This window comes from Phaethon aethereus (assembly GCF_964289735.1).
Source record: "Phaethon aethereus genome assembly, chromosome: 5".
Taxonomy (NCBI): Eukaryota; Metazoa; Chordata; class Aves; order Phaethontiformes; family Phaethontidae; genus Phaethon; species Phaethon aethereus.
Genome location: NC_138579.1, coordinates 39183511 through 39210621, shown reverse-complemented (window position 1 = coordinate 39210621; position 27111 = coordinate 39183511). Strand labels below are relative to the sequence as shown.

The window sequence follows — 27111 nt, the reverse complement described above, 5'->3', positions numbered from 1 at the left end:
AGACACCACGTTCTCTGGTGCTGGCTGAAGACAAGGGAAGTGTCTCCCACAGGAGCCGACAGCCATCGCAAGCCTGACCACTTCTCTTTGAAGGTCACAGTAAGATCAAAGAAACGTGCCATCTCTAGAAAACACATAACTACTTGCACGTGTGATTCCTCCACAAATGTGTCTGCTGCAACATACCTTTCCCAACGGAGAGAGGGTGAAGAAGGCTCCGCGCAGCAGCTACAGCCACGTTGCTCAGTGGCATACTGGAGAACACTTACAGGCTATTTTAGTGCCACGTTCCCGCCCCAGCTGGGCAGCAGCAGTCCCTGCACCCGTGTCTCCAGGGATCGGAGGCAGCTCTTCCCTACCTGGCACCCCCAAGGGCAGCCGAGGGCAGCAGGCACAGAGCAAAAGGGGGAAGGAGGCACCAGGTTCCCTCTGCCATCAGGTGCGGGGAGGAGCTCTCCGGGAGGGCGGCTGTGCCCCGTGGGGACGTTGTTTGGTCTCTGCCGAGCTCTGAAGGATGGGTTTGCTGTGGCAGGTTCCCAGCCCTCAAGGACTTCTGCAATCCCCAAAGATAATCCAGGATAAAATAGATTTTAAATAGATTTTATCTTTTTTTTTGAATTATTTTATTTTATCTCTTCTGCTCTCCAAAGATCACATCCTCGCTCCTCTCTGAAGGCTGTCGTACAAGCAGCCTCATTGTAGCTGGGATTTGCTGTGTCCAATGACGAGCGGCTGCTCCAACCTCAGTGGTGGTGGTGGCTGTGCCCTCCAAGCTCTGGCCCACCCGAGGCCACTCTCACCAGCACCCTGAAAGCCAGCTTTGAAGCCTAATTTAAAAATTCGGTTCCCATATCTAGGCTTTACAGCATCTCTCGGGGCATTTCTTTCTCTTCTGGTGTTTGCAGTGAAACCAAGATCCAGATTTAAGACAGCTTGTTGTTCAAGAGCAAAGATCCAATGCCATTAGGCTGTGCTCTGAGCAGGGGTGCCAAGGAGAAGACACATATTTCATACCTCTCAGCTGGGGCAGAGCATGCTGCAGCTAATTATTTTCAAGGAATGACCTGAAATTAAGCCCTTCTGGCATTTGCAAGGAAAAACCTGCTTCTCATTCTTCGAGCATATAAACAACAACCTCTGTTGTAAAGGAAAAATGGGAAGAGATGAAGAAAAAATGAAGAAAAAACCAAAACAAACATTTCCGGTGGATGGGAAGGGAGGTTCGTTCTGTGTCTCAGAAGCTATCCTTGTAAATTGTCATTGCTGAGGTGCTGAGGTTTCAGAGTCAAAGCTTTCCTCCACGTGAGGGATGTGGAGAGATGGTCAAACCTGAGGTGTCAGCACCCGTGAGCCTCTCTGGTTTGGGAGCATACCTGTGCCTTTCCCGCGGACATCAACTTGCTGGAAAGGAGAAGCTCAGTCAGCTGTAACCAGGGTGGGTTACGCGTTGCCTCCACAAGCAGACCTATCCCCATGTTTTAGTCCAGTCATCACATCCCACACACAGGTTTATTGTGAATCCTCTCAGGCCTGATTCCTTACATATCCAAAGGGCTGGAAAACGCTCGCACAATGACAAGTCGGAGAAGGACTGTGCGTTACTGCGGTACATCACGCAAGGGCCAGCTTGAGGTACCGGGCTTCGTCCCCGGCCAGCCTCAGCCTCCTCAGTCTCTCTTTTCACTGAGATCAGCCCTCAAATAGGCAAATGTTCCCTTTAAAAACATATAAATAAATAAAAAGGATTTATTTGAAAGGATGCTGCCAGCCAGGTACAGATGAAGGCTATCTACCTCGTTAACAGAGACAGTCCCTTGACAGCGGCCCAGGGGGGTCTGTCACCATCACAGGGTGCTCTCCCCTCCGGCGGGGGAAGCCCACGTCCCCAGGGTGGAGCAGGGTGAGCCTGTGGCACGGGGCAGGGGATCACTTTGAAGGACAGGGGTGGCAGTTCTCAGCCTGGCCCGAGCCAGGGTCCCTTCTCAGCAGCTCCCAGCCAGATCCTCTGCCAGGAGCACCCCTAAATGTTTTTTTGGCTGTTCCAGTGGCACTTCAGAAAAGGGACCCTGCATGGTGCACCAAGAATTGCCCTGGCTTTAGCTGTCTGTCTCTGAGGACACATGACTGCAAATGGCCAACCAAGTGGAAAACCAGAGCCGGAGGGACAGCGTGGGCAGGCTGGTGACGGCTGCCAGACGCCCCTTTACGCACAGCCGATGACCCACGCCAGCGTGGTCGTGTCAGCTTCTGCGCGGCTGACTTTCTGATTCCTCCAGATCTGGGCTGAATGCCATTTTCCCCACAGCAGCTTAAAGGATAATTTAAGTGAGTTCAAGCCTCTTGCTTCGAGCTATGTCTTAAATTGATTTGAAAGTGTCAAACAAAACCAGCCGAGAGGCTGCCCGTGACTGAAATGAGTACAGATTTGTGTGGCCATGATCTCACCACTGCCCTTGCAGCCTTAGCAAGGAACCTGGAGGTGGCCTTTGCCTATCTGTGACCAGCTCACACAGTGATGAACTGCAAAATTATATGAGACAAATCCATCTTGTGCATCCCCCTGCAGAGCAGAGGTGAGATGCTCTCAGAAGCACATGGGTTGTCTTCAGCAGGTTGTATGTGCACCAGGCATGGGAGAGCAGTGAGGAGGGAGTGAAACATAGCAAGGGAAGACGGGCCGAGTTAAAAAGAAAACAAGGGAGAAGGATGGAGATTTGCAGAACAAAGACAGAAGGCGATCACCACACTCAGGAAAGGAAAAAAAAACCAGTTCTTAATGGGCAAGGAGAAGCTCCACTTCTTCCCTCCTCCTGCCTTCAACTCCTTCCAGTTCTTCATAGCACCTGGATCAAAAAAAAAAAAGAGTTAAGAATAAGCAATGTGAGAGTATAAGCAACAGAAAAGGAAGAGAAGCATTTTCTGCTCGCTAGTAGAAAACTAGCCCTGTCATTAAATAACAGAGGTTGACAGCCTCTTGTGATGTGAGGAAGTGGGAAATGAAAGGTCTGAACCAGTAAAGCTGAGAATGACAAATGGGAACCACAATGAAAAATGTCTGATGGATCTGGAAATTAAAGTCCAACCTCCCGGCATCTCAGAGGGAGCTACAAAGAGAGACGACTCTCCAGAAGAGCAATTTCAGGGAATGCCAGGAATTCCTCGGCCGGGGGTCCCATGCATCGCAAGGAAAAGCCAGGAGGCTGTTCCTCTCATGGGCACACTCAGCACTGCCATGGCTGCTTCGGGACTGGAAAAAGAAAAAAGCATAATTACCGGAGCGAGTGAAATTAGGTGTACAGTAAGGAAAAAGAGGGAGAAAGCAGAAGGTGGATTGCTCATACAGCAGATGAGGCAGGACAAAACTGAGGGTTGGTGAATCTGGGGTACTGTGGGAGAGGAATAAGGATGACAGAAGATGTGGCTGTTATCCAGGGTGCCATTAGCATCATATCCATCTTACAATGAAGTTGTTTTAAATAATCTGCAGCAGAAATAATTTGTGATGGCATCAGACCATTAGGTCATTGCCCATTCATCATGAACCGGGGCTCACCCAAATTTCCATGCGTAGTCAGGCTACCGGCCACTACAGTATAAATAATAAAACTAGCAGTTCATTTTTGGCTCAGATGTGTTTCTTTCACTAATAAAACACTGTCATCAGCAACTTGGCACTGCCTTCCTTGGGCTGAGCTGAGGCTGACTCTGCACATTGATCCAAGTGCCCATTTTTTGCCCCTAGACTGAGCAGAAGTCAATAAATGTGCTAGAGCCAGTCCATCGAGATTTAGATGGGTTTGCAGGTACTTCTGATTTTGTGCCTTCACTGATTTTGTCATTTCTTGACCTCAGCCCACATATCACGCTTTGCTGTGGATTTATTGAAGTCAGGAGTTCACAGCTTCAAGCGAGATTCAGAGGATCGTTTATGGATGCCAGGGAGGTCAGAAATGAAGAAGTGGGACAGGCACACCTTAAGGAAAGCACTTTCTTCCCCGCTCTGAAGAGCAATCCGCTGTGGCTCTGAAAATGCTGTTCAGCAGCTTGGTCTCCTTAAAATGCTTCAGTCTCACGCTATTTTTGTCTTGTGTTTTTTTTTATTTTAATTTGGTTTTTTTCTCCAAAAAAACTATTTTGCTGCATTTGAGAACCACTTTTTCCAGCCAGCGCTGTTACACCGTTTCCAACTACGCCGCAGGTGAGGTGCAATGCCCTACTACCACCCCCCTACTACCAGAGCTCAGCCACTGGGGCACCGTCAGCCCTTCAGAGATTTGGGGTTTTAGAAATGACAAGAACAGGCTTCCCCATGGGAACAGCGACGCATTTCCTACACGCATCAGGTGTGGTTTTGGGTCTCCTTGATGTGAAATTAACCGGGAGCAGGAGCGAAAGGTGAAGTTGTGAGGTCTGTAGTGAGAAATGGAGGAGCTGCGGTCCCCAGGACTGCCTCTTTCCCACTCCTTTGCTCCCCGGGCAGGCTGGCCCCCGGTGCTGCGACCGCGTCCCACCTGGGTTCAGCAGCACTCCAGAGCCCGGTTCCTCAGCAGGCTCCTTTCTACAGGTCTGCTGGGGTCCATAAAACATAAACACACCCAGCCGGGAGCCTGAGGTGGGGACGTTTAATGCCTTTTATCCTCTGTGGTCAAAAAACTGCAATTTACTACGTGTATCAGTGAGCTCCTCTTTCTTTTAGCACTGAAAACATGAGTAATACTGCTTTAATACACTGACAGCGTTAAACGGGTGCAGCTCCCTCAGGATGGACTCAGCTGTGGGATTTGAGGTGTTTATAGCACTACGTTGCCGGGGGAACGGGCTATAACCACATAACAGACCTTCACAGCCCTCCTGACGGCATCAGATCAACTTTCGGTTAGACAAAAAAAAGACCATCCAAAAATCCACCCCCAATCAAAATAATAATTAATACCATGGAAGCGAGGTCTAAATTTCAGGCTATCGTGACAGAAACAGATGCATCCAGAAGGTCGTCTTCAGACAGTCTGTAGTAGCTTAGAAAATAGGTCACTTTGGTTCTTCTCAAGTGGGCATTACTGGGCATAGCGTTTTTATGTCACTATTACCACAATCGACTGAAAAATATCGAAAGGAGAGTGGAAAAGCTGTTTTTGCCTTACCAAACCAGCACACCTAGAGGACTGAAGTCTTCAGGGTTAAAACGTGCAAAATAGCTTGGGTAGCTTACCAGCAAACCTACATCAGCACTTCATTCCACAAGTGCCCTTACTACATTTACCATTACTCCCTGCATCTCCCATCCTTAAAAGAAATGAAGAGCCAGCTAGAGAATAGAGTACTTCAAAGATAAAACCGTGTGAAGACTTTGAAATTCTTCCCTGTAAAACGCCCTGTTAACTAACCACTGGTCCCTCTGCACAGGAGCCCTTCAGCCAAGCAAAGTGAAGCAGTGTTGTATCAATCAGGGTCTTCCCCCTTTTCAAACCCTACACGCAGTTTGGGAATTCGTGTCAGTACGAACACATGCAGCCCCTTTAGTTGATGTTTTTCAGACAGTTGACGCGTTGAGAGTTTACTTACTGCCGGGCATTTCGAGAGGGGAAGGTGAAATTAAATCCTGCTGACCATACAGCTCATCCCAGCAAGGCAGGCAGTGCCACAAGTTTTGGTGATAGGAGACTTGCTAGAAAAATTCTGCCAAGCTTTCCTCAAACTACCACAAGAAATAGAAATCAGTTTTCACCCTGAAAATATGAAGTGTGGAAAACAAACTATCTAGGGAGAACCAAGCTCTCACTACTGACCACCGAGGTCAGAGAACTTATCTTGAACTAACTAGACTTTGGCTTCAGTCCAGCACAGCAACTCCTACATCCCCATCTTTGCCCTCATGGATCATTTGGGGGTATTTTTTTGCAGTGTGCCTAACACACAGCATCCCATGGCTTTTGGAGTCCCCTTCAAGTTGGTTGTGGTTTCCAGGCTTCCCCCTTGATATTTGTTCAGTATTTAAGAATAGTCCCGTAAGGATAGAAGTGAGAAAATCACACTGGTTTTACTGGTGTGTATTTCCCATCTTGATTCCAGAACAATCTGTTTCCTTGTCCAGCAGTTCCATTTAACTTCCCAGGAAAAACAAACAAACAAACAAACAAACCCCCAACAACAAAAGGACCACACCAAATAATTCCCCCAACGAACTCACATAGATTTATAGAAATATAAGGATAGTAAGGTTACTGTCTTCATTGTCTCCCTTAAGTGAAGTTCTGAGATTTAAAAAATGAGTACTTATTTAGCAAAAGAAAGTTTGTTTAGGTGTGAAGGTCTGGTTTAGTATTTCTTCTCAAGGGAGCAGGGATTTTTGGAAAGCTATTAAGTTGCATTTAAAAAAAAAAAACAAACTCATTTGGCTCAGGTGTCTTTTTTTGAAGCATTTGACTGGAAGAGCAAAGCATGGTGCTACCACATAGTGCGAGAAGTGAAGGGGAGGGAACACGTGCCAAGGTCACCTCAGCAGTAGCAACAGCAAGCTTCACAGCAGTAATATAAAACCTCCCTCTGATACAAGATACCACTCACAGCTACTTTTTAAGAGCTATAAAAATGTGCCAGAGCAGGCACACATTAATTAAAGGGTTCAGAGAGAAGCGCTGCATGTCAGTCTCAGCAGCGGGTGACTGAAGGGCACGTACTACGTATGGGAGCGAAATGCCCATTGACAGAGCTAGCTCAGATATTTCAGTTTTTATCACCTCCAGGTTTGTCAGCGGGCAGCACAGATGGTCTGCAGCTGGGGAGCCAGTCAGCACACTTGTAAGGCAGCGATGTGACCTGTGTCATGAAGCAATGTGTACTATAAGGAAGCTTTTCTTCATGACTAGCCCAAATCTCCTTCATTGACATTTAAGTCCATAACCTCCTGTCCTAGCTAGACTAGAAACCAAACCGTGAAGGTCCCCCTTCTCTTCACCACAATATTTTTCTTATTTATCTCCTTGTCTTTCAGTTCTTTGTTTCCCCTAAGCTAGACAAATTCAGTTCTTCTGGGCTTTGCTCATAAGCCCCATTTCCATGCTGGTGTCCCCTGCAGAGCACAGGACTCGCCCTCCAGAGCGGCAGGTCCTGAGCAAAGGAGGCGCTGAGGAGGACAAGGGCCCATCTGGGCTTCCCTCAACTCCTTTCCCTCCATGGTTAGGGCAAGTCAGGCTGAGATAGCTGAGGTTATTACCCAAGTGCAAACCTACTAGCTAGGGCAATTTCTCTTCCCTGTCCCCTACTGCAGCCCGTCATGAGAAATAAGCTTTTTCTATAAACCCACTGATGAGCTACAGCTGGTGGCAAAATGCATCCAACTAAAGGATGCCGGCCAGCAGGAGGTCCTTCTGGTTTTAACTGCTGATTATTCCAGCTGAGTGAAATAAAGGTAACACTTTTTTGAGCTCTGACATCTATTTACCTGTATGTACCCCACCTCCTTTGTCCAAAGTTGCAGCAGGGCTTCTACACTGCTGATGGCAAGAACACCCTCCAATGTTTCACTGCACCCTGGAAACCTTGAAAGCAGCAGAGCAGAACTGGGGGCCATGGAGCCAATGGGGCCAGAGTCCAGCTGCATTAAGAGTCCTAATGCCCATTTACAAGGCAGAGAAAAAAAAAATACTTGGGTATTTTGGGGGGGGTCTAATACTCAGCACCATCTCGTGGTTGTCACCTACATCTAGCATGCACAGCATTTTTAAGGCCTGTTGAATTTTAAGTTTTCTCCTCCGTAACCAATTTCTTAAGAGACAGGCAGTCTAGTCTGGTATTTTCCGGGGCTCTGTGAGGATTTCTTAAGTTCTAATCTTACAGCTTGGACTGACTCTTTTTCTAGTGTGAGGAAAATATCTGTAAAATGGAGCTGGTCTTTAAGACACCAGCACAGCGCTTTGAGATGTGCAGCTGAACAACATCTAGTATCGCTACCCATACATCACAGGAGAACCCAGGGGGGAAAGAAGAGGGTGTAACACTTTTAAAACATGTGGAAAGCGTTATCTGAATAGCAAAAATCTGACATAAAACTATATACACATACTTACAGCTCAGATTTGGGCTCTTCATAGCCCTTGCTAGACAAGTAGGGATAAGGATTTTTTATTCACAGTGCGTTGAAAAGAGGTCCCACTCTGATTTTCACAGCTTGCCACCAGCAGTCTCTCTGCTTTTATTTATGACTAAAAGACCTGGACGGAGTCAGGGCACAGAGGAAAGAGGGGAGAGCAATTGGCAGATCTCAGCTGATGAAAAAATCCTGTTGGGCATTTTTTGAAGGACAATCAATTGGAAAGGACTTGCTGTCAATCAAAGTGAAACAGATACACGTCAGTCCCCCACACAGCACACTACAATGCAAAACAGCTTCTCAGAGCAGCAAGTTTTTTGTGGAGGGGATTTGGACAGGCAGTTTTTCTCTTAAGCCTGCATTTCTGACAGCTGCCTAGTACCTTTTTCCCAGACTTGTCACATTTGTGCTGAGATATATAAATGTCTTCTCTCTTTTGCTCCTTAACCACTGCACAATCTTTCAATTTCTTAAGCAAAGAAAGATAGAAGCCGTATTTTGTATCATCTATAGCTGAAGCTGGAGTTTTTCTTGTACAAGGAAATGGTTTCTTGTTATCTGAAGATGACATCTGTATTTTACAATAGAAGCCTCCATCCTCTTTTTTTTCAGTTCTCTTTACTGCCCCATCTCAGAAACTGAACTTATCCAATAGCTTGCAAAGAAAAATAATAAAAGAAAGATGGTTTTGCTGTTTCCTGGCGACTGACACCACTTCGACCCCAGGTAGTATCACACTGGCTAATTCAAGACAGAAACAAGCACCGTGATAGTTAAGTGGGAAGAGAGGATGCAAGCACTAGCAGCACTAACCTTGGTGCAGAAAATCCTTGCCACAGCTGTCTGCTGTTCATGATGGAATTCACAATTCCCAGAGGAATCTGTTTTGAATATGGGAAAATATGTTCCATGCATGTTTATCTGGCTTTTCAGGTTTTTCTCCCTTACTAAGCTTAATCATCTTGGCTCTCTTGCATTACCCTCTCTACCTGTAAAAGCATTTAACAAAAATCCCTTGATGCGGGGCTAATACGAGAGGGCACACTGTGGCTCCCTTCATAACTCACAGAGAAAGCTGAGTAAGTTGTCTTTGCAGTTATTTCAAACTGTCTTTTCCTTTCTCCAGAACAAAGAACCCCGGAGGGTGAGGAAAAGCCCGTACGCCAGTAACACAGCACTACGTAGAAATGACAGAAAGGGCTTTAAAATGGCCTTATTCCCAAAGAAGATCAAGGGGATGACAGTTTGTGCCAGACTGTGGGAATGAAGAAGGAGGTATAGGCCTGGACTACTGTGGAGGCCTGAAGGAAGGAGGAGATCAAGGAGCAGTGATGGGAACCGACCTACTGGTTCACACTGGAGGTGCCTCTAAATACGTACAGAACACACTGGCCAGGGCTCCTGGTGACCCCTTACTGCAGAGGCTCCTTCTGCACGTGCAAAAGGCCCAGTTCCACAAAGGCGTTTAGGCACAGGGCCAGGGCAATGAGGTACTTCTTGGGGCTAACCACGCTGCCTTCGCTGAAAAAAAACACCCAAAACATGTTACAGATAGTGTGGAGTTCAGATACTCCCGAGGGAGCCAGAATGATAGAAATGCAACAGGAAGATAGCTTCCTGTCCCTGCCATTAGTGAATGCCAAACAGAGAAAAATGCAAGAAGCCCACAGGGATATGTTGTCTTCAGTCCTGTCAGTCATGGATGTGACAGCTGGGACCTTTAAAGACTGTCGAAGGAGGGAAACCAAGGCACTCCAAATGCCAAGTCTGTCAGCAACATAATTAACATGTCATGTACGGTCTGCTCAGAAATGCAGCACTTACTGCACCTCCAACTGCCAGACTATCAAAAATGCTGCTCAGCTGGTAATTCCTGCACCTCACAATAATGTCCAAGTTACTGCAAAGCCAAGAAAAAGGCAAACTGTAGTGTTTGGGAAGACAGAAATCAGTGTGTGGGGGAAGGCGAGCTACCCTACCACAGGAGCTGTTGGTATTCCCACTCCAGAGTGTCTCTGGAAACACGTACTCAACCACGTTCTTAGAAAAGCACGTCCGTTTCACATGGGCAAAACACCTGAAACAAAAAAGGATGGAGGCAAGTTCTGTAGGGAATTCATAAATCAAGACAGGTTTGGGGACTCAGCAGCTGGAGCGTGCTCCCCACTAACCTGCAAGAACCACCTTGAGGCAGGTAGTGTCAAGCACCAGGTAAAAGGGAAAAATTCTCTCCCCCCTCCCTGCTAGCCAACCTTGGGCAAACTTACAAACGCAAAGTGACGAGCGACGGAAAGAAAAATTCCATGCTGTGAAAGCCAGCCCACACAAAGAGGCATGGCAATTCTCACCCTCCGCAGACCAAATGGATGTGCGTGGTTTAGTGCAAGAGAGTCCCAGTATAGGTAAGATACTTGGGGCAACCTAAATGAATCCTCAGGTTGAGAGAAAAACCTAAGTTTTTATTTTAAAAAAAGGTAGAGCTGTAAGCCATCATGACTGACCAGCATGACCAGGCCAAGGAGAGCACCTGAATCCACCAAGAGCTTCAGAACAACAATTCAAGTATAACTGACCAAACTTTCTATCGCATTGCTTAGAAGTACAGTATTGCTGCCAACATGGGGTCTTCCACGGCTGATCTCTGACAGACAGATCAAGGCAGGCACTGGAAAGGGAAACTCAGCGGATGAGGTCCAGGTGTGACTGTAAGGAATGATGGACTTACAAGGACAGGGTGAGACACAGGGAGAGAAAAGAAAAAGCAGGCATGTGAAAAAGGAAAAAAAGAGCTGGTAAGTCTGGTAAACAACAGATTTTTAATGAATGTAACAATTAGCGATGAAGATATACATGAAAGTTTTATCTATAGACTGGCAGAAAATTTACAATCATAATCATATAAAAATAATCTATTTTTGCACAATAAATATACCCCTTAAAATTATGCAAGTTAAGGATATCTTACAAACAACAAAGAATCTTAGTTAAGAAAATATTTATGAAGGTTTCCTTGCAAATTTCTATTTCCAAACAAGTGATTTTGAAAAAAAAACCCACAAAACTCTTCAACAATACCACCGACTCCTTAAATTTAGAGGACCTGTAGTCCAATTCTCATCTCAACATAATTTTCTTGTCTCAACAAACAGAAAAGACAGCAGCCCTGTGGTCAGCCCATTGGTTCCATTAAAGGAGGACAGCTTTATCAGGAGTTCCTGCATCAGAACAAAGGGAGAAAAAACAAAGCAGAACGAAGAGATGAGATGGACACCTTGTACTCCTGATCATTAAAAAGGAGTTTCTGAGCCATGAAAAGAGCTCTGGCTACCCTCATCAGATGGCACTAAAGACAGGAGATAGCACTATCTGAACACATGCTCAAAGTGCTTTGGAGAGAAATAGTTGTATCCAAGCTGCTGCTGTAGACAGGAGGTTCTTGCTGAGATTACAATCAGCTGTGTGAATGAGCACAGAGATAGAACACATTTGGCTAGATCAGTTTCTGTTAAGAACTCAGTGGTACAGGAAAGGAATAAAATTGCCCTTATAATGAAAATGGTCTCATTTGCAGCTCTGTGATAAGTAGTATTTATCACAAATCTTTGATTCCTTGTGCTCAGGCTGCTACTGCAGCTCCTCTGGGATAGCAGTAACGTACCATTTCTCCATGGCTCCTACTTATCTCAAACAGTCTCTGCTACAAACAGGTTTTTTCACCCCTGGCCTGTGAAATTTCTTGAATTATCTGATAAGGGAGAGTTTCAGCCACAATCACAGCATGTCCACAATTCTGCCAAAATGTTGTAATAATACTGTATGCAGTAGGGCGAAGTATGATTTCAGGTTTTACAGAAAATTCTTTGCAGAGGCCTATAAAAGTTGAGCATGGCTTCATCATTCAGGAGGAGCACACTCATGCAATCAAAATCATCAAAAGCGATTTCACAAAAAGGGGTATGTATTTTTAAAAAGTTATATTTAACTAAGGTCTAGCACCAGGCAAAAAACATGAATATTTAAGAAAGGCAGACAGCAGCACATTTTAAAAAACAACAGTAACAATTAACACACACTAGCTTACACTTTCAAAGCATTTTACAAAAACATGAATTAATTAAGCCTCACAACACCCTTGTGAGATAGGTAAGTATTATTAGTCCCGTTTTAGAGACAGAGAAACAGGCATGGAGAAAGTATGACCTGATCACCACCACACACGTCAAATCCAGGAACAGAACAGCAGATTTTCTAGTTTTCTATCACACATGGTCTGACCTCTTAAAAGATGCTAGTCTTTAAATAAAATTTATTTCCTCTCCTCCCTTTTAAGACACCTGGCCCCATTTCCATCTGATATGAAAAGGTACCCACCAATGATAAGCAAGTGGAAGTAGGAAATAACATTTTTTATAGACTGTATGTTGCTGGAAGCTGTTTTTAAGAAAAGACTTGGCCATGGGTGCTTCCATACTGCCAGAGTCAGTGTCACTTCTCATCAGGGACCTGCCACCAGGAAACTCACTGAGGCCTATATGCAATGCTGATACAGCTCAGAATCTGCAAAAAAAAAAGGTAAAGTTTCTTTGCCACTTCCAAATAAGGCATCTCCCTCTGGCAGGGAGTCTTCTCTGAGAAGAACTCATATGAGCATAACTGCACTGAAAGCGAAGACGTTCATCTGGTGACTCTCAAGGTGCAGCAAAGGGCGCAGATGTATCTCTTGGAAAACGTGGAAACGTTCGTATGTCATGCTCTGTGTTAAGAGAGATGGTCTGGAGGCATCAGCCATCCTGGGAGTTAGAAAATAACTCTCCATAGTCACCTTGAGAAGACAAGTTCCCTTAGTGTATCAGTCTTGCACTGAACTAGTCAGTGACAGCCTAGGATTAAAAATTCCAAACCACCTGAAAATTCAAGTCAGCAGATTTAACTCTATAAAATGCCAAATCTGCCAGATCCACTGCAGCCTGTTTGCAAACCCAGGCCCAGACGTTAGCGGAAACATAGAAATAAAAAACAGTCCTTCCACCTTCAGTTATGTATGTCCATTAGACACTATCTAGTGTCCAGGAAGTTAGCTTCACGACAGCTCGATCTGAAGATCCTCTCCATACTTTCGGATCAGCTTCATGTGGTTATGGTCAACTGACCATTGCTCTGGGAGGTGCTTGGGCTGCATGCTGTCCAAGAAATGCTGCCGCCAGCGTCTCTCCAACTGCATAAGGGAGCGCAGGCCTCCTTTAGCAAAACACTGCACCACCTTCAGTCCATGTGGCATGTAGCTCTCATTGCAGATCCTGCCAGGACACAAGCAGAGTTTATTTTCACACAAGTCCACTGTCAGACTCTAGACCTGTCTAGAATGAACAGCAAGACACTGAAGATACTTTCAGCCGCGGAGTTTAATTACAGACACACGATAAGCTAACCAGGAGGGAGAGTTTTAAGCTTTGCTTCAATGCCAGACTGCTTTCTGGAACACAGTTACACTGGGAAGCTGGTTTCTTTGAACTGAGAAAGTGTTCTCCTTTCACAGAAACACTAAACAAAGCTCTCAAGGTCCATTACAAGCTCTTCAGGAGACAGACTGCAAGTTTCTCAAGGCAAGAACCAGATGACACTCCAGAGCCCTGATCCTACCACTGAATTCCCTGCCTGGATTGGTTCTGAGTTACAACATTGGCACATTACAAACAACAGTGAGCACAACAAGGAGCAAATACTGCCTTCATGCAGACAGACACCAGATACTAGTTAAGAAAAGATATTTGCAGAGGCTTTGAGAAAGAGGAAGAGAGGAGACTTCTGGTATGATTGTCTTTCAGTCTCTCTCCCTGATCTGTCCTTCAAAAGAAATATAAAATAGCAGAAGGGAAAATGAAGGAGCAAGAACAGAAGGAAGAGAAAGGGAAAGAAGGGAAGAAACAAGAGCTGCAGTTCACAGACCACTGCTGGGTTGAGGGGAAAAGGTGATAAACAAAACCAAAAGCACAGTAAGAAATGTAGAGTGTGCTTGTCTGCTTAGAGCCTTAGGCTACAGCACAGACAGTTACCTTCTTCCTATCCTTGCTTTCTAGTTAAATGTATCAAAGTACTATAAATCCAGATTCTGCAGGCTTATACAAATGATAAAGTTATTCTTTTAGAGGCTTGTTTTTTCCTGTGCAGATCAACTCCTAGTAGTCTCAAATTCAGACACTCCTTGACACCATTATTTTACAGAAGTTACATCAATATCCCAAGGACACCAGTAATAGGTTTTGTCTTATTTTGCCTTAATGTCTCATTAAAAAACTGGGGAGGGCGGGGAGGGGAGTCAGCATGTGTGATCCTCAGCTCTGCAAATCCTGCTGAATTTTCTTTTATTTTGCTGCAGTAATATTTACCCAAGGCTCTGTGTGAATTAAGTGTCAACAGTTCAACAAAAAGTTGTGTTGAACATAAGTGTCAACATAAATGACTAAAATGTTACATCTCCTGATGGGCTTGTTATACCTGGTTTCCAAACCAGCTGCTTCCTGAAGCATCTCTGGGGTGACTGCCTCCGTGTTAAAGAAGTCCTTGATGCTTTGCAGAAGTTCTGCCCTTCGGGGGTCAGGCAGGCTGTCTGCATTCAGCAGGGCTCGGGCCCCCGAGCGCACTTGCCTGCGCAGAGGGTCCTCCAGCAGACGCACGCCTTCCTCAGAGCCAATGGGGGCATGAAACTCCTCAGCCAGCTGCTGCTTGAGATGGTTGTCATAGTAATTGGAGATGGCATGGCAGGATGTGCAGAGTAGGAGCACGTCATGAGAGTTGTGGTCCTTCATCTGGATGGGGAAGTGTCTTCGGTATTCGTGAGGAACAATGTTCTTCCTAAGGAAGACAAACTAGCCAGCTCATTACATTTTCCTGGAGCTGCTACTCCCCAGTTCCTCCTCTTCCTGGCCCACAAAGGGTCAACTAATACTAAAAGTCCAGGAAAACAACGATCACCAGGGTCAGGACCCTCAGTGCAGCAACACATTCTGCAACTTCTTTTTATTTGTACTTTTCTCCACAGGTTTTCTGCATTTCTCTTTTTTTTCCCCTTCCAAAAATTCATTGCTTTCAATTAAAAAAAAAGTGATTCATGCTGTAAGGAAAAAAAAAAAAAAAAAAAAGAGGCAATGCACTATGAGAAGCATGCCTCCCAGGTAAACAGCACCAGCTGCAAAAACAAAAATCTCACCCTTTGTGACCTCATGAGCTTCAGGCTCACCTAAACCTTTCAAAAATATAAGGATTAAGTAGTGGAAGGAAGAGTACAGCTATTTTCAGAAGGGGGTGTCATCAGAACAGTGTGTGTTGGCATATTGCTGCCCTCTGTCATTCAAACTGCAGCACAAACATGTACCATGCGCTTTGTTCTCTCCAAGGACAGGTATCTCCTGCCTCCGTAAGAAGAGGAAAGGCTGGCCTGTTCAGTGTCAAACTTACCCAGACACATACGACTACCAAGCATTCAAATAGTGATAACTCATCCAGGATGTGAACAAGCATGATGTTTCAGGCCACTAACCAAGCTTCTGGATGCCAAACTAGATGCAGACCTCAGCCCTGTTTTAAAAGATGCATTTTTCTCCTATCCCACTAAACAACTCACCGGATATAGGATTCTCGCTTGCCACATACAACACACAGGTTCTCTTTGACTGTCAGATAATAATCAACTTGAGACTCAGGACGTCCTGAAGGCTCAAACCGCAGCTTCACAACAAATGGTTCTGTGCTAACTAGATCTGAAAGGGTAAAGGCAATCAGAGAATATTCAAGACAAATTTGTATTTGAAAGCTAAAATAATGATATTAAAACACAGGAATCATCCTAGTGAATCCCCAACAATATTTCCAATAAGAGATGATACAAAAAATTCATGCCCAGTTATGTAGGCAACAATGAAAAAGAAAAAAAAAAAGCTGTATTTCAAATACCACGAGGAAAATGGGTATGCTCACCTCCAATCCCCTTGTCCAGATACCACTGAGCTTTCTTGCGATCACAAGTGCACAGGGGCTGTCCATCTGGTGCATGCAGGAAGCAGTTGTCATACAGTGGAGATTTTCTATGAAACAAGGGGAGCATTAAAGCAACTATAATAGCATGCCAAAAACACAGAGCTCTCTATAGCCCTGCGTTCCACGCTGCAATTCATTTGTAATTCTTTTCTTCTCTCCAGCAAGATCGTATAAGTAAGTACTCAGCAGAGCTCTAACAGCTAAAAAGACTGATTCACAGGCTGTGTAATCTGACAAAAGGATTTCTTCTGAGGTCCATTGCGGGAAAAAAAAACCAAACCAACAAACCAATAATGATATAGAAGGTCTCCTTCCACTGAGCATCAGCAGTTCAGCTCAATCACCATGATAAACATGGGGAGATCTCAATTTAGCTTGGAATGCAATTTTGTTTAAATGTTAATCCTGACATGAAGTGCAAACCTTCTGTTTTGCATGACACAACTCCAATTAAAAAAAAAAGATAAATCTGGAGAGACTTGCTGTGTACAACACAATACCATTAATGACTGCTAATGAAATCATTAAAATTTCTCCATTGCCAGTCCAATGAACTTGAAAAGGAGAAAACAAATACTAAAATGACTTGTTTTCTTTACAAATGGTAATAACAGACAACTTTAGCTCCTACATCCATGTGATAAATTTTATTAGATTGTATCCAAACAAAAACAAACATACTAGCTCTTCACGTCTTCCACTGCATTAAGGTTAAGGAGACTTCTCCAACTTGTTTTAATTTAAAACAACTGAACTCTCATTAGCCAAAGGGCGTAAGAATTTAGGATTTGCTCCACAAAATCACCTGCTGGATGGAGATCCTGAATCCAGCAACAGGTGCCTCTGCAGGGCCAAAGCAGTCCTGTTCCCTCCTCTCTCCCCTGGCCAACACAGAAGTGCAGTACTTTGATGGTGCCACAGATGGTTCCTTCCTGGGCCCTCTGGCACCTCAAATGACATGTCTCACCACTCCTAACCTTAACTTTCAGTCCTGCTCAGTACCCTGATGCCTCTGTGGCCACAGTGACCTGGGGCAGCACAGAACAAACAGCAGTCCACGAGGCAGATCCTGCTCACAGGACAAGCTCTATGCAGTTGCCACCTTTCCCCTGGAGGAGACAAGGCACAGCTGTTTGGGCAGCAAATGCCACCCAGGCAGACAACTGCCTCCTGCTGGGACTCTGCTCTCCAGCTAATTCCTCCACAGGAGAAGAAAGGGCAAAAGCTGAAGACAACCCCTCAACCTGCTCATGACCTAGTACAGTCCCCAGTGCTGCTCCCACTTTCAATACCACCTAGAGAGAAATATGGAAAACAGAAGCAGGATCTGGCTCCCACGACTGTTAGCTGCTGTGTTTCCTTTCCCAGCTCATATTAACTACTTTGTTTAACGAACAGAGCATGAGGCATCATTCAGAGTTTTCCATCTGTGGTGCAAAGAGTAAAACGTGCTCAGAGACTTACCGTGCAGAATAACCCACGCCCAGCGGCTTTCGCTTCTGCCTCCGTGGATCTCTCGCTTGCTGACTGCCAGAGGTCTGGCCATTTACCGAAGATTTCCGATTCTTTGTTTTCTGAGGGGAGCGTCCCTCTCCACTCTTCTCCTCTCCAGTGCTGCCACTCCTTCTTCCTCTAAATGGGACATCCACCAAGCCCCGGCATTTACCCAGTGCTTTTTCCCAAGCAGCGACAGAGTTTTCAACTTCAGATATAGCAGGGAGGCTGGCAAATCCCAGTAAGTGGAGGAACACAGCCACTGAGACCTGGGCATCCCTAGCAGCATAGAGAACCTGCAGAAAAGTGTAGACATCAAGATACTGACAAACAGCAAAAACTCCCAAACGTTATCTGTCTTTAACACTTGGTACAGTAAAGCCAGAAGCTGGAAGTATTTCCGTTTGAAGTTCATGTAAAGTTGTGGCAATTGAGTGACATTTTCATAACATCACCATGCCCCACATTTTTAGGGTCAGTCAGACTTGAAATATTCATGGGTGCCCCCAAGAACCGCAAAAGACTGGAAAAATTCAGGTCAGCCAGGCCTTAAACACCATCCTGCCCCCTCCCCACATACTAAAGAGCTCACTCTTGACACACTGTCTACGACTACTCAATGTGGTTATTTATCCTGTCACTCCCTCTAGTGGTCACTGATTTTGTAGACATCTGCAGTATGACTAAAGAAAGTGAGACATCAAGGAAACCATAATGGTCTAAAGATGGTCAACAAGGTTTCCAGCGTCTCTCTCTAATATTGCACTGACTGCTATGGATTGGAAGAAATAATTTTATTTAAAAAGTGAGGTTTTGGGTGCACAAACACTTCTTCAAGGGATCTTGCCTTATAGATCTTTCAGGACTAAAGGAAAACGAGTGTCAAGAATCCAGGGAAAACCGGAAAATTATCTTCATGGAAGAGGAGGAAAATGCAGGCACAGAGTCTGAAATTAACTTCAGACTACAGTCACACATAATGTTTTGAGGCAGAACTCAAACCAGGCTCTGATCTCCCTGTTACAATGCCTCTTCTCTACTAAGAAGGTTGCTTTTACTCCCAAAACACTAAGTTGAAGTGGAAGACACACCTGATCTTGTGTCAGCTCTTCTGCCTCCCAGTCGCTGCAACGCACATGAGGAGACTTGTCAAGCGGGCAGTTCAGGACTTTTTCAGCTAAAGACTTAAGGCTAAGGCAGTTGTGAAGTAGATCCTTCCTTCAGTTTAACAAAGAAAGTGAAACAAACATATTAAAAATGAAACTATACATCCATGCAAATTGAGATGGCCTCATACACCCTGAACCTGCCAGAACACAATGCACACGACGCATGACTCTCACTCAAACAGCACACAGCTGCCTGTCAGCTTTACAGGGCCTCTCCCTCCCCTCTGCTACAATGTCCTTTCTAGATTTAGTAATCAGCTAGTGCCTGCAATATGCAAAACAGGCAAGGCTGGGAGTTGGTAACATTTAAGGCTGAAGTGTTTGGCTCTGAACTTCCTATTTCTGAACTAAGGAGGCCTATCACAGAGTGATGGACCGCCTGTCCCAGGGATTCATAAGCAGCATGAGAGCCAGGAGTGACTCAGAGGAATTCTGACCACTGGAGACAAGAAGTCATCCTCAGTGCTAAAAAGGCACCATCAGGTCAGCAAACCCATGCCCCAGATCACTAACACCACACTCAGGCACACATATACTGTACGTGAAGAATATTCCCAAGTAAAACATTTTATTTTAGGAAGAATGAAGGATGATAAAATGGCATCATAATTGTAACCTTTTAATGGAACCATTGTTATTAAAAGAGAAAATTAGAGCCAGTTCATTTAGTCGTTTTTCAAGAAATCCTGTAATTCAACAGTTCCACTTACATGCTCTGGCACATTTACCCCATACTTCTAGGCACTGTATTCAAACATCTGTCGACATGGTGATCGCTCTCACCGCATTACATCATTGTGCCTGGACTCCTTGCAAGCTGAAGCATGATACTCAGAAAAATCCACATGTGTATTTGCATGAGAAGTCTAACAGACTCAATTAGCATATGAAATCTTCATGAAGATTTCATTTCCATTAAGACCACAGAATAGAAGCATGGCATGTTCTTGGGCTGCAGCTGTCAACACCCATGCTCTTAAACCACCCTAAGAACTCCAGACCTACCTGCCTGGTATTATTCAGCATATGCAAATTACTTTTAAAATATTTCCAACTCAAACGATGCCTCTGTCTTCAGACACTCACCGCTGTCTCATGGCTAAATAGCGGAGATCCACACTCCCTTTGACTGGAAGACCATAATCATGAAGTAACTTGCAAGCATCCTCCCAGCATCCTACCCCAACTTTCAACACAGCACTATCTGCCATGATGTCCAACAGGGTCTTTGGGATAGTCTGTCCACTGGCAACAAGCCTGGGCAACCGAACAAGAATGCAGAGGCCACTAGAAGAAGCCATCTGTAGGAGGGACACAGGATTCGCTTTTCCCTCCACAGATACCTGAAATAAAGACAAAAATCAGAGTCTGGGTTACAGTATTATTAGCAATAGAGGAGCTGGAACAAATTGCAAAAGAGGCCACTGAAGACAGGAAATATCTATCAGTTTACACAGTCAAGTATTGTTACATGTGTCTCAAATTTTACTGCAAATTATGTGATGTTTCACAGTATTACACAGTATTTCACAGTCCCCCAGCCACTTCTTGCCACACTCCTACAAGAGAAACTTTCCCCCTTTCACCCTTCCCCCTCACAGATGAGCCGGTGGAAGAAATCAGACACATTTCTTAATCCACATGAGCACAAAGCCACCCACTGCATAAATGTTTATGGCAAACACGTTGTTTAACTGTGCCTTATACTAATGACTGTGGGGTGAATAAATCTCCAGTCAAAATAATGGCAAAGCCAGGCTTTATGAATGACTCAAAGCCTGTTTTGAGAGTTCACACAGGCAAATGTACAAACGGAAGAGGAACTTTGCTTTCTGGTAGTCCCAGTGAGTTATATCTAAATATCAGCATTATCCTCTTTTTTGGGTTTATTATTCTTAAGAAATCATTTCTTAAGTATGTAGCTGGTGTAAACCCAAGCTACTTCCAGTAAATCAGCTTTAAAGAGGTATTACACAAATCATAATGCAGTTACCACTGTGTTTAGTATAGTCCATTTATCACAGGAGTTCAGCAACAGAATACAACTACGGAATTAAAAACTTACAGACAACACACTTAAACGTGAGAACAATCAAAATTAGCAGCTACTTCACTGCTGTCATGACAGATAATCACACAGTTTCAATATAGTCAGTCCTGTTGTATCCATTCAAGCAAAGGAATCACTCCTCCCCAGATGATTTCCCATGGCAATCTGCAATCTAAAGGATCTTCTTGATCACTCACCCACTCACAGTCAATTCCAAGCACTGGCCAGTTCTCCAGCTCCTTCTTCAGCAAGGGCTCAACATGATCCCACTCCTCCTGCTCTGAAACTATCACTATGTCTGCACCAAGGGTCCTCTCTACCCAGGAAAAGGTGGGGGATCTGAAGAAGGAAAGCACCTCCTTATCCTCTGCCTTAATCAGTTTCTCATCTCCCAAGTCTGTAACTGCTTCCTCTCTCTGACTACTACAACATGCTTTTCCTTTCCGACGCTGGGTTGCCTTCCACAAAACCAGGCCCCCCACCGCGACACCCAGCAGGGTCGCCAAAGTAATCGTCACTGCTCTTTGCTTGGGCATTTTTTTTATCCCCCTATCCCCCCCCTTCACTTCACCCACTCAAAATGGCATTGTAGGATCTTATCATGGCCTGCAAAGAAAAAGGAGAGAGGTGGAAATTAAAGACAACTTAATTAAATGTGTTTAGAGATATTAAATATGCCCACTGGTATCATACCAAGGTTCTAGCCACAACTGACAACCCTGACAGAAGGACCGAGTCTCACTTTGATAGACTGGAGGTCAGGGGACAGATTGCTGCAGTGGTAGACTGGGCAGTAACAGGGGACTGAATGCTGCTGTTGATCACACCACCAGAAACCTTTAATGGGAATCCACTGATTTATACTGGTGTAACTAGATGCTTCCACAAACTCATATTTTACAAAAAATAAAATAGTCAGGGCTATTATCAACATATTTGGATCCAGATCAGCCGAAGCAAGGACAAGATGAGATTACTGCAGAATAAGCATGTCCAATCATGCATTATTAAACAATAGGCATTGTCCATTACATTCATATCCATACTAAGGTCAAATGGCTCTTCAGGCATTGAAAAGCCCTGAAGAAGCAGCATCTATTTATAACATAGCTTTCTCTCCATCGTACAAAAGCTTAGCTCTCCTTCAGTGAGCCGAAATCAATCCTGCCCCTGCATCCCCATCTTCCCAACCCACCACGTCATTTTTAAAGGCTCGCCCTTACGTGCTCTTCGACACAAGCAGAAGCTGCGGCGTCGGTGCCACCACGGCCCAGCACAGCCGCTAACAGCAGCGGCGGAGCAGGGCCACAGACACCTGCCTGAACACTGCGACGCCAGAGGTGCTTTGCTCTCGCTCCTTGAGCGAGCAGACTGAAGGCGATGAGGGCCCTCCGCACCGATGGCCTCTCGCCCCCGGTCCAACAGCTGTCACGTCCTTGGGAACCCGGGGGTGCTGCCCCAGACCGCGGCCCCGCGACCCCAGGCAGCCCGCTTGCGTGGATCCCCCCGTCCCGCCCCGGCAGCAGACGCCCCGACGAGACACACCGGCCCCGGCTCAGCCCCAGCGCGGTGCCGGGGACGCCGGCGGGCCGAGACGCGCGGCCAGCAGCGGACCGCCCCGCGCCGACGACGAGGCGCGGGGGCAGGCCGAGGCCCCAGGGCCGGGGCCTGGCCGCCGCAGCCCCCCAGAGAGAGCAGAGCGCCCTCCTCGGGCTGCCCCGCAGGCCCCGGCGGGGATACCGGGGAGGGACGGACGCGAAACGCCCGGTTTTAGGCTTGGTCGGGGTTTTACCGGGAAGAGGCCCCGGTGTCGCCCCCCTGGAAGCGGGCAGGCGGGAGGCGCCTGGCCTGCGCAGCCGGGACACCTACCGGGGCGGCCCGCCGCCGGGATGCGCGCAGCAACCTCCCCCCTTCCCCAGCCGCGCCGCCGCCCGGCCCACGGGCGCCCCGCCGGGGCGCCCAACCTGCCCGCCCGCTACCTGCCTCTCCGCGCAGCAGTTATCTCCGACAGCAGGAACCCCTCGCGGGGTAGTCGCCGCGCACTCCGGGAGCCTTAGAGTGGCGGACGCTTCCTCTTTCCCGGCAGTACGAGCGAGCGGTGGGCGCCGCCATGTTGTACGGCAGCTGCTTGTGCTCCCGTGCCCGCGGCCTCCGCGGAAGATGTGTGCTGTCACCTCGGTCCCCTGGTCGCACCGTGGAGCGCCTGTGTGTTTGCCTCGCCGCTTCCGGGGCGGCGGGACCCGGCCGGGCCGGAGCCTGCCCTCGGGGCGGCCAAGCCTACAGACAGGCCGGTACCCGCAGCTCATCGCAGGCTTGTGGTGACCACGAACAGGCCTTGAACAGGCCTTCATGTGCCTTCAGCCGGTGGATACCACCTCAACAGCAATACTGTGGCATCAAAGATTAATAAAGATACTGAAAAGGGTGAGCTCCCTTTAGAAGATTTTTGCAGTGGATGAGCAAGCTGCAGCTGGGTCGTGGAAGCCATCCACGCCCAGAGTGTGCTGTGGAACGAAGGCCAGCGGGGTGGCCCGTGAGGTGGTGGCAGGCAGGGACCACCGGGAGCAGCGGCTGCAGAGAGAATATGAGGTCTAAAGAACAAAGGCGGGAAAATAAATGCAAATCATAGCCATCTCCAAAGTGGCAAACTGGAAGAAATCAAAAGGGGACGAATTGAGTGGAAAGGATTAAGAGTTTAACAGAGGAATAATTACAGCAAAGCGCTGCGTGGGGAACAAGTATGAACTTTGGCACTGTGGCACCACGACACACAGACAATGACTATACAGCCAGCTGGCTGCCTTCAGGATTATCATCATGAGGCCAAGGCTGTCAAAAAGCAAATGAGCTCCCAGCCCAAATTCCACTGCAACTGAAAGGGATCCGAGCACTCTATCTCTTCCAATTCCTTTGCAACTCCCAATATTTCCCAATTAGAATCCCAGCTAGTTGCATGATTGAAGGAGACACTGAAACTACAGGAAATATGGCTTTAAATTGCTCTGACAATTTGACAGTCTGCATCAAATTTCATTTTGTTTTAACTTTGCCACTTGTAATCATCAGGGCAGGAGGATCTCCCTAGCAGAGACTTGAGATTCAGCAGATTGTTCAAGGGGTGCAACAAAGCAACTAATGGCTGTCACCAGGGAAAAATGTCTGCAGAAGTAGTATTTTTTCTGTCTGTAGAATGCTTGCTTCCCTCCCCCATGCCTTTTTTTTTTTTTTTTTAACTTGGGAATGATGTAGGGAGCAACTGATAGAAAACAAGGAGCACTGCTGGTTTCCAGTAGAACACTTCTCTGAGCAAATATGGCCCTCTCCCTATCAGAAGTAAGATGACCAGGCCATTAAAGCTTAAACAGCTGTTTGTTTTAAGGACCTGGTCTAAGACCAGGATGGTACAATCATGTCAGGTCTCACTGGTGGTGTGGTCACACCAGGAAAGTTTGTTTTCCATTGACTTGTGTCTGTATTTTGAACGTACAAATGCTTTATAGGTGAGAGTTACAGCTTCTGTAGAGTAAGTCTTTCTGCAAAGACCCTCAATCTTGCTCTACAGGGAAGAAATTTTTATATTTATCCACTGAGGGTTACAAAGCCATCTCGCACACTGCAGTAACTCACACATCTCTTCTGTGGTTCATTCTCCTCTATAGGGAAGAGCTGCATCTCCTTTACAGTCACAACCCAGACACAGCTTCTCAGTCCATCCCCTATGATCCGATGCACCAGACACAACTGACCGGTTGAAGCAGAGGTCACCGAGCAGGAGCCAGCACTGCTCTGAAGCTCATCACACCACTCATGCTCAGTAGAAAAGTGCATCACATGCATGCTCAGGAGAAAAAGCCGGAGGGGTCTGGCTATAACTGAGTTCCACAGTCAGATGGACACGTTCTCCCTCCATCTCTCCCTCCCTCCTCCCTTCACACCCCTCAATGTATAATGCTTTGTTTTTACATGGCCATGGTAATCTAGCATTAACCTGGAGTACCACTTGGAAGGGAGTCTCACATTTCCTGTTCAACCTGATGGACTGCACGCTCCCTGCTCCCTTGCTCCAGCACCACCATTTCTGTAATGACAGGGTCAGAGAATCAGGAAACTGATCCATCTGTAAACTAGTTCAAGGAAAAAAGTTAACATCTGGGGACAAAACAGACTTATTTCAAGGCCCAAGTGACCGGAAGGAGACCCAAGAAGCCGATGTGGCTGAGCTCCAGGACCCAACTGCCCTGTTACGGGATAGGCAAGGCGTTTGTAGGAAAACTCCATCAGAGCTCAAGGTGAGCTCAGAATAGGGACCAAATCTGAACAAATCTGCAAGGTAGTCCAGTTTGTAGCTGGACCCATTTGTAATAAACTGGCATCCACCCAGAAACCTGAAATAGGCCAGTTTTTCCTTTTACAATTTGTTTATTTTAGTTTCCAAGGTAGTAGGGGCTTAAGTGTAAAGTTACAAAAGAGAGGAAAACAATAAAATACGTCAGCATTTATCACACAGTGAAAATCTCACAGAGAAGATGCTATATAATGGAACCCCCAAGTCTAGCTTTTCTACAATAACGGGGCTGTATTCTTGGCTGCATTTAAAGCCTTTATTTTTTATGGCATCACCGACATAAACAGAGTCCTGTAAAAGTCTCTTTAACAGCTTGTCTTACTACCTACGTAGCCGTTTATTAAAGTATAAAGGTTAAATTAAAAATAAATGAAAGCAACTGATGCATGAGTGCACTTTGGCAAAAAAAAAAAAAGTTACCAAAGCCTGATGGGGACATTGCTGAAGATGAGAATGTAAACGATTGAGTAAACACCAACTGCTGGCTTAGCCTTACTTCTGAGAAGTCTGTTGCAGCAGGTACCTGGAAGCCTTCACATGGTAATCAGCAAGATCTACTTTTCTTTCTGTCTCTGTAGCCTGATCTGAGATCTCTGTCAAAAGACTCATTTTTAGCCTGATTTCCTAAGGAAAGGAGGCTTATGCAATTACACTGTCTGTTCATGTTTCTGCCTGTGGATCCCCTTTCTTCCCCACTTTTCCTTGCAAAAAAAAAAAAAAAGCATGTTTAGTCCATTGCCCAATTCCATTTGAACTTGTACAAAGGTAACTCCTGTGAAGTGCAAACCCAAACTGATGAAACAGACCCTAATAAAATTGTCACTGATAAAATGGCAAGCATGTGCAGACACTGCTTAATATGCATGTGAGAATCCACACAGCAGTGCCACATCAGGACAAGTCCATAGGAAACCAGGCCTCACTTGTTCTGCTGATCACAGAAAAAAAATATTTTTATAATCACATATTACTTCATCCTTTAACAGGGAGAAGACTAGGGTCTTCTTTGAACACTCAGTGTTCAAAGGAAAAAATCAATGATCATGGAATATCAAAGGAAAGAGGCTCCAGTCAAGACTTAAATTGCTGTTAGCAGACAATGAGCAGACAGCTGTGTGTAGTCCCCCCTAGCTCATTTAATAACATGCTATTTGGGGCCTCATCCCAAGCTACAGAAGAAAGCCGAAATCGCATTTCAACTCCTAATGTGATTTATCTGCCTTGTGTCAATGCTAGTAATCCCATGACTACATATTCAAACAAGTCATTTTGAGCAAGGTTTGTTTTAACAGGGCTGACACCAGGGAGGCAGTAGGACCATTTCTTTCATCAAAAAGTGAGAATGAGATCAATCAACTGTGAAGCCACATCCTAAAGGGTGGAGTTTCACACTGCAACAAGATGAATAGAAAGTTTAGCTCCTGTTGAAACAGCAATTCTGCTTCTTCCTTCTACCTGTAGGCATCCTTAGAATCATTTAGGTTGGAAAAGACCTTTAAGATCATCAAATCCAACTGTAAACTTAACGCTGCCAAGTCCACCGCTAAACCATGCGCCCAAGTGCCACATCTATACCATCTTCTAAACACTTCTAGGGATGGTGACTCAACCACTGCCCTGGGCAGCCTGTTCCAATGCTTGATAACCCCTTTGGTGAAGAAATTTTTCCTAATATCCAATCTAAATCTCACCTGGTACAACTTGAGGCCCTCTCAATGTCTTTCTTGTAGTGAGGGGCCCAAACCTGAACACAGTATTCGAGGTGCAGCCTCACCACTGCCAAGTACAGGGGTACAAGCACTTCCCTACTCCTCCTGGCCACAATATTGCTGATACAGGCCAGGATGCTATCGGCCTTCTTGGCCACCTGGGCACACTGCCAGCTCATGTTCAGCCGGCTGTCAACCAGCACCCCCAGGTCCTCTTCCAC

General features: G+C 45.9%; 1 protein-coding gene across 1 annotated transcript; it reads right to left on the bottom strand.

Annotated features, from left to right (window-relative positions):
- Positions 1-13169: 13169 nt before the first annotated feature.
- EXD2 (exonuclease 3'-5' domain containing 2) lies at positions 13170-21473 on the bottom strand (the record flags this gene model as incomplete). The annotated part of the gene is made up of 8 exons (XM_082000276.1): positions 21034-21473; positions 19873-20129; positions 18709-18835; positions 17588-17913; positions 16064-16170; positions 15711-15846; positions 14585-14941; positions 13170-13386 (listed from the first exon to the last, which is right to left on the bottom strand). The coding sequence occupies exons 1-8, from the start codon at positions 21370-21372 to the stop codon at positions 13170-13172; spliced, it is 1866 nt and encodes a 621-aa protein (XP_081856402.1). The 5' UTR covers positions 21373-21473.
- Between the last annotated feature and the right edge of the window lie 5638 nt (positions 21474-27111).